An 8,404-nucleotide genomic window follows, 5' to 3' on the forward strand; every position below is an offset into this window, starting at 1 on the left:
TGGAAAAGGCCATAGACTTCTGAAGAAAAACTGAAATTACAATAACACCTGAATAGCAGGAAAGAGGACAATTATCTCAAGACTTGTTTGCATACTTCCTAAAAACATTAGATTGACTAAACAGGATGCTGGATTAGACTTTGATCTGACTCAACAGGGTTAGTCTCCATTCATATCCATATCTTGCTGGCCACTTTTGTTGAATGTAGCACAACTTTTGCCAAAATGCTTCAGACCTCAGTTCCTGTAATCTTCCAACCAAGCAAGGAAATAATTTTGCTAATTGGAGGATTACTAGAATTAAGTCAAGATAAGCACTGACCGTTGACATCAGATAGTCTTTTGTGTGCCCAGTTCAGTTGTTCTTAGGACTTGCAGATATTCTTCCAGATTTCTTCCATTTCCAGTTTCCAGTCTCTGAAGCTTTTTGGATCAATAGTATGTTGTGTCTTGGCTTCCTAAGCACCAGGAATTGAAGTAGTAATGCCCAGAGTTTGTTTGTTCATGATGTTTTATATTCCTTTTGTAAGACAAATAATTCTGATCAGACTTGCCATTCTTTTGTTCTAGCATACAGCTTGCTTATGCAGTGCAGTCATTGCCTTGTTGAAAGTCCCCTTGTCATTTCAAAGGTATTTTTTTCAGAAGCTACAATCAACTAGCATTAAGGTAAGCTATATTTGCATTGAGTTATAATTGCAGTTTGGGGGAAGAAATTTTATTTATAACTCCTAGATAAGCAGGCTGGGAGAAGTGGCTGGAGTGAGGTAGGGGCAGCCAGTTGCTGCCTAAGCTCTGATTTACTAATGATGTTAGATTAGACTTTTAATGAAATATTTGAACTATAATTCGTATCTGAAATAAAGTTTTGATTTAAAAAATAATTTTAAATCACGGTGAGTTCTATTCTGCATTATGAGACAGCTTTATGAAGAGCCTCAGTTACAATTCACTGTTGCCTTGTGACTTAATGGACATCGACATTTTCTAGCAAATAAAGATATCTCTTTTGAAGCAAGTAGTGCTTTTTTATATGTATTGATGTTGGGGATGTTTTTTTGTTTTGCTGTGCTGCTTCCGTTAGCTTGCTAATGCATTTTATTGTATTTTTTATTTGAACAACTACATATGGTGAAATAAAACAAGATAAAACTATCTTACATAAATAGAGAAATGTAGCACTTTGCAGTTTTGTTTCTTTAGCTTGAATGAGTATCTCAGATCTAGGCCACCTCTCCTTTTTTAAGTAGAGGGGTTGCCCTACTTTTGTGTTTTTGTTTTGTTTTAACTCTGGTAATAACTAGCCGAGAAAGACTGAAGAAAGACCTATGCAAAATATAATATTCACAATTTATCCCACAGAATAAGTAAGAGAAAATAATTTCAGAAGGCTAATCAGTCTTTGTCATTGCTGGACAGAAAGAAAGTGAGACATCAATAAGGTTATGTTTCTGCTTCTGGTCCTCTATGTCTCTTGTCTGGGTTTTTGTCATCCCAAGCTAATAATGGTGGGAAGAAAGCCATAGTATTGAAGGAGATGGGGTAGAAAGTAGATGTGCAGAAAAAATGATGCAACATAGTAATGACTGCTGAATAATTAAGAATGACAAAATTAATATTGGATGTTGAATTCCTTCCTTCCTTCCTTCCTTCCTTCCTTCCTTCCTCCCTCCCTCCCTCCCTCCCTCCCTCCCTCCCTCCCTCCCTCCCTCCCTCCCTCTGGCAGAATTTCTGAGAGAATTTTGATTTCTGCCTGCTATACAATCTTTTGGAAGCTTGACAGATTCCAGTAGTTTGAGTTGATCTTTTAAATGTTGTGGTCTCTTTTCCTGCTTTATTTTCCTGCTTCATATTAACGGTTGCTTTATTGATTATCCGTTTGGTATAAGATGGCTTCAGATGCCTCTAGTCTGTTAACCATATATCCTGCTTATAAAATAATCATGCTACTAGACAAATATATTTATATTCTCTATACATGGATCGTACATTAAAGGCAATCATTGATGGAGAGCCCCTGGACACAATATAGCCAAAAACGTTTTCCAATTATTGTCTGATGTCAATACATGCTTGTTTTCCATGTTCACTAGAGACCTTAGTCACGTTGTAATTTTGTCACAGAGAGAGCATCTCTTTCTCCATAAAAATGTTTGACGTAGGCATTCAAAAGATGTATTTATGTTTTTATTTTTTCCCAATCCAACATGAGATTGCATAGAAAGTACCTGGGATTAGAACTCTATGACTGTCAATGAAATACCTCTTTGAAAACTGAACTGAAGAGGGCCAAATGGGTGTGGGGAGAAACTGGCAGAAGAATGACTGATATTGAAAATGGGGCCAGATCATACCAGGAGCTACGAAGAAAAAAATGTTGAAAAATTCCCACAGTACATTCTAAGCAGCATCTCCTCTGTTTCGATCATGTGACCCAGAGCTCAGCGTATGCAGTATGCAGCCCTTGCCTCCCAGTGCAGATATAAAACACAAACATATGGCCACTGTGTCAAAGGTTTGGAAAGAATTCCTGAAGTCACGCTCTGCTTACTTTCCATGCTGTATTTTATCAAGATTACACAATGAAATATTGCTCTGCGTGACTGAAGGTTTGTATGTTATTTCTATTGAGAAGTAGTGCAGTTTTTCTCCTCGATGAAAGGACTGCTAGTAAATAAGTAAATGTTAACATCCAGTTTAAATGCTACACTTCGATGCACTTTCTAAATGTTGTGGTAGCTCTGATGCTTGCATAGGTGGAAATTGAAATGTGTCAGTGTACAGGTCTCTTGAGGATGGTTAAAGAAAACCAGCAGACAGGAGCAAGACTATTTGCCTTCCCGAAGAAATAGCTCATGTTTTGTGCTCTGCTACATCCCTTTCAATAAATAGGTCACTGGCATATGGATTGGTGTGCATAGAGAATGAGACTTTAGGAATGTTTTAGTGATGATCTTAAAAGCAACTGCCTGTGAATTCAAAATGTTTGCTTACGAGCAGATCTAACAAATATCCTTCATACCAACAAAAGTATGTGTAAACAATCTATGTAGTGTTTTGTTTGGGAACATTTGAAATGCATTTTACATGCTGCTTTAATTTATGCAGTAGATAAACTCAGTAGTAAATGGCAAAATGTAGAATGTTCTCTGCTCACTTCCTGGCTGGTAGCAGATGGTGCACAAAACTTCTGCATGTCCCTCATTGCTAGTCAAAGTGGAAAATAAGGTTGGGTGGTCAATTCCTTCGGGAGAAGGGCGGTATATAAATAAAATTAATAAAATATAAATATAATAATAATAATAATAATAATAATAATAATAATAATAAATAATAATAATAATAATAATAATAATAATAATAATAATAATAATAATAATAATAATAATAATAATTAGTTTGGGAGGCAAAATGTTCTATTTATTTCAAGGCTACAAAAAAAAGTTGAATACACTAGAATGAGTTACTTGGAAATATATGTGGTAAAATAGATGTAAGGTCAAGGATGAATGGATGATGAATGAATGTAAATGGAATATAAAAGCAAGTGACCAATTTGAAAATAGCAGATTTTGATTTAGTATGGTTATATGCTGTAGAGAGAATGAACAAGATGGAAATACATGAAGGAAAATTGTATGGTTTGAGAGGAAAAGGAGGATTGAAAATAATTGGATAGAATTGATTTGATTTATGAAACAGTAAAAATAATGAGGGTTTGCAGTAATAGAAAATAATAGAGAGATACAGTGAATAGTATTTGTGTGCTCTAATTTTAATCATGTTTCCTTTTCTTTTTCTTTATCCCTTTATTTATTTATTTATTGGTTTTTACTTTCTATTCATTTTATGTGCTTGCATTATGTTGCTTCCCCTGATAGTTAGGCATAAATATTTCAGTACTGCAAAAAGAACCAAAATTAAAATAAATCAATGTATAAGCAGAAAAGATTATGCAAAACAAAGTAATCAAGTCGTGTGGAGAAAAATCCAGAATTTTCATCAAATTGATTCCCTAAACTGGATAGCTTTTCCCACCGTGCTGCATCTTGCTCAAATGTTTACCTGATAAATCTCTCAAGAAAATAATTCCAAAGCAAAGAGGCAAGCAGAAAAGTTACTCTTTGCAGAAAGTAGGGAAATCTTGAGGTCTCTTTCAGGTAATCAGTTGATTATGTCAATAACCGCTGAGTTCATGTCTGTTTAAATTTGCTTGGAGTGTGTTTGTTTAAGATTATCAAAATCAAAACCTAAGGGCTTTTGACAACTGAGGAAGCTTACTTATAACCTTGTAGAATGCTATAAGAGTCATGTTTAAGAGCATAGGAATTTCTTGCAGTTGAGATTCTTGAGTTACTTTTTATACAGAGCAGGCACAGTAGACTGGCTGCCTCCCTGCTTTATTCCATGACAATGCACTTAATATTTAAAGCTTCAAATATGCAGTGGTCAGATTTCACACACATATTTGAGGGAGATCGGGTGACCATCCTTGTAGTGCTGGGCTTTTAAATGATTCAACACTAATATACTGTGGAAGGAATCGTAATTTCCATGTTGATGTCATAAAGCTTTGCTAAGTTCTTGAAAGGGTGTGAAAAAGGCAATTGATTTACTTGACACGTTTGTGTTGCTTATCTGTCTTAAGATTATATGTTCTCTGTCCCAAAAAGTGTGAAGGTGCTGGACTAGGAAGCCATGAGTTTTAACTGTTCCTCAGGCATGAAAGATGGCTGAGTGACTTTGGGCTGGTCACTCTGTCTCAGTCTAACCCATCTTACAGGGTTGTTTTTGTGGCCAAAAGAGAAGGCCGGACCATTATGTATGCTGCCTTGAGCTGTAAAAAAAATTAAGAGAAGATGTAATAATATACTTTACTTATGGAAACAAAAATTTGAATCTATTTGTTTTATATATTTTTCCCCAAAATTCTCACTTTCTACAAAAATATTTTTTAAAATGGCAAAATTGGGGTGGGGGGAATGTTAAGTTTAATAGAAAGGACAAGGACAGCTTACTCTTCCATATCTCAGCCAAGCTGAATGTCCTAGATACTTTTCTCTCTTATTAAAATGTTTTCTGTACAAACAGTAGTTTCCTAGTGGACATACAACAAAGCAATCATGAAATAGATTATATAATTTTGGAAGCTGTAATGTGAAATAGTGCAGATCTCTCCAACTCAGCACTCCTCAGCCATGCTAGATTACAGATCTCATTATTTCCCATATCTGTGTGGGCTGAGATAATATTCAGTGAAGTAGAAAAAATTATTGAAATTCTGGCTAAATGTCAGACCTGTCCCAGCTTGGGCATTTAGGAAAGAAAGACCCTAAACTCCATTTGTAGCGAAAGGTATACTTTTACTAATGCCAAGTGGTTACAGCACAAGCAAAATCAGATATGAGAATTCCCACATAAACCCAGTATTTTTCCCTTCTCCCAGGCCTTTCCCCCTGGTCATCTTGTTGGTGTCCAATGAGGTTCAAATTAGTTGTTTTGGTAACCGTTCTAAAGTTTGGTGCCTCTTTGATGGGCGTTCGCATTCCATTCCCATTCCCGTGTCCTTGGATCGTTTAGCCATTGCCTCTGGTTGGCAGTTCTGGTCCCTGTCATCTCCCCTTCCTCTATCTTTCTATCCCCCCTCATAGTTTATGGCAGGCTACCCTCAAAGTGAAGCAGGGCTGAAGCAGTGTAAGGGAGATCTGACACTAATGAAAATTTGGGAAATTTGACAAACTGGAATCTCCTGTTTCTTTCAAATAGGGCATTACTCACAATTTTGCAGTACTGCATTTACTTTTTTCTCTTCTACTTGCATCTTGTTCTAATTAATTTGTGGTAGTATTACATGTTTTCTTTTTTTCTGAAAAACATCAGTTAATAAATATAAATATTATCTATTTCAGCTTGCCCTATCACCCTCTCCACGTAACCCTGCTGAGCCCATTGTGGTTCAAAATAACCAACAACTTGCATTAAAAATAGAGGGAGTAGTCCAGCATGGCTCTAAACCAGGCCTTTTTCGAAAGATTGAATCGATCTGTCTAAATGTGTCATCAACCCTGCAGAGCAAACCTGGACAAGAGTACAAGGTAAAAAAAAAAAACCAAAACATTACAGCATGAATTGTCAACATTTCTGCTTCCTGAAACCCATGCACAATTAGAATAGAATTTCACTGCACTAGGTAGCAAGAATTTTTTACACTTCAAGTATGTTCTTGTCTGTTAATATGAGTGCAAGCTTCTGTGATGATTCTGGTTCCTTTGAAAATGAGACACTTGAATAAGACGCTGATCCTGGTGCTGGGGTCATATCCCCATGATGAGCATAACATCCCTGGAAAGACAATCCTTGTCTTCACTTGCTCCATTGACAGGAACACCAATCAATAGTAGTTGCTAGTATTCCAACAAGCTTAAAAATTGTGCAGCTGTCTTGACAACAAGAAACAAATCTAGTCAAGTGAAAGAGGACTATTCCCCAAGGGTGGCCAAGAAGACCTAGGAGTAGCTCAGCAATTTGAAATACGGTAACTTAGAAAAAAAATAGACAAATAACTTCATATATTTTGTTTAAACATGCTAAATGAATATATGGAATATTTGTTGCTTACTTGATTCATTTCTGGTTAATAGTGTCTTCAGAAAACCTAGTCTGTATAAGTAACACTCAACATTTCTTTAAACATTTGGTTGCCCGGTGCTTGTTTTCTCCCGCAGATACCCATTGACAACTTAACTAATGAGATGGAACAGATGGTGGAGCCTCACAATGATTACTTCAGCACACAATTCCTCTTGAACTTCATTGTTGTTGGCACCCATAGCATCACAGTGGAGTCCTCAGTTCGAGATCTCAATGGCATTGTATGGAAGACAGGGCCAAAAACCACACTATTGATTAAGTCTCTTGAAGATCCATACTCCCAGCAGATTCGGCTTCAGCAACAGCAGGGGCAGCAGCTGTCTCAACAACCACAGCAGCTGCAACCACAGCCAAGGACAGCTTACTCCCGTTTTTAACTCTCATATATCAGACAAGGGCCTATGTCAAAGACATTACAGATTGTTTGGAAAAATTTTCTTTCCCTAGGGCTCACATTTCTTCCTCTATAACAACAGCAGTCTTGATTCTTCTTTGTTTCCTTAAGCACAATTTGCATGTTTGTAATGCTGTGGGATCACTAATATGACAGTAGATTAAGGCAATTTGTGGCAAACTGGTTATGTAAAGTGGTTCTGCTTGAAGTTCCAGTTATCATTTTCATTTCACTTCATTACAGTTTTGCCCTTGTGATGTCTTAGTTTAACTTAAAAAACAATCCCAAATTTCATCTGATGTCTTTCAAACACAGGGTTATCAGTCACTAAAAGACTGGGATGGACCAAAGTCATCTAAAAGCTGCTTACAATAGCTTTCTGCTAAACCAGCTCATTAACCAAGATTCGGTACAAGTGATGGAGTCTAGTTGCATTACATAATCCAACCAATCTCTTTAGTCTAGTTCAGGGGTCGGCAACCTCGGCTCTTTTATGACTCGTGGACTTCAACTCCCAGAATTCCTGAGCCAGCATAGCTGGCTCAGGAATTCTGGGAGTTGAAGTCCACGAGTCATAAAAGAGCCGAGGTTGCCGACCCCTGGTCTAGTTTCACCCCTTCTGTCTTAAACCGTATTCTACTCAAAGAATATTTTATCTGAATTATTTCTTTATGAAGATCGCTATGGAGCCTGAGATAAGAATAGTTTTGATTGGTATCCCAAAGCATCCATCTTCATCTGCACTGCCTGTGAGAAATCCTTCTTGGTGAGTGAGCAAGGGGATCTAAAAGGATTTTTTAAATTGCAATCATAATAGCTCTTTGAATCATCTAGTTCCCAGTTCCTGCTGTATATGATTCTGCTTATTACACTATGAGGAAGTGCTGCCCCACGCCCTCAAAATAATACTATCTGGATTTAAAATAAATATATAACATAATGCATCTAAAAGTGGGAGAATTTTGATACAAAGGTCCACACTGAGAAGGTGGCATTGCTACTTAAAGAGAGAATACATTCTAAAGTAGAACAGTGATAGAAGGACAATGCATGACTGCTAACCTGTAATCTGAAGGGGATGCACTTTGCCTGCTATTATTAGTTCCTTCCTCATACAGGCTTAATAAGTATCCTGTTGAGAAGATTCTCGCGTTACCTATTTCATGAATAAAAACTTGCTGATAGATATAAAAGGAAGTCAGTGGATCTGAACACTCTAATGGGCACATTAGAGGAATTGCTGTTTGCAGTGGGTCTAAGCCTCTTTTCAACTGGTGGTTATTATTTGTTGTGGAGAGTTACAAGCATGTTGGTGGAAATCCTCATTGTCTTATTCAGTTAAAGTGAATTAGGGTGTGT

At 36.9% G+C, this 8,404-nt stretch overlaps 1 protein-coding gene across 1 annotated transcript in view; it reads left to right on the forward strand.

Moving 5' to 3' along the window:
* Positions 1-7,035, forward strand: part of INTS7 (integrator complex subunit 7) — a 46,036-nt gene extending 39,001 nt beyond the window's left edge. The window contains exons 18-20 of the mRNA XM_083348655.1: positions 571-669; positions 5,910-6,095; positions 6,726-7,035. Of these exons, the coding sequence (XP_083204781.1) occupies positions 571-669; positions 5,910-6,095; positions 6,726-7,028 (588 nt within the window). The 3' untranslated portion in view covers positions 7,029-7,035. The remainder of the gene's footprint in view (positions 1-570; positions 670-5,909; positions 6,096-6,725) is intronic.
* The last annotated feature ends 1,369 nt before the right edge of the window (positions 7,036-8,404 follow it).

Source organism: Vipera ursinii (assembly GCF_947247035.1).
Source record: "Vipera ursinii genome assembly, chromosome: 1".
NCBI lineage: Eukaryota > Metazoa > Chordata > Lepidosauria > Squamata > Viperidae > Vipera > Vipera ursinii.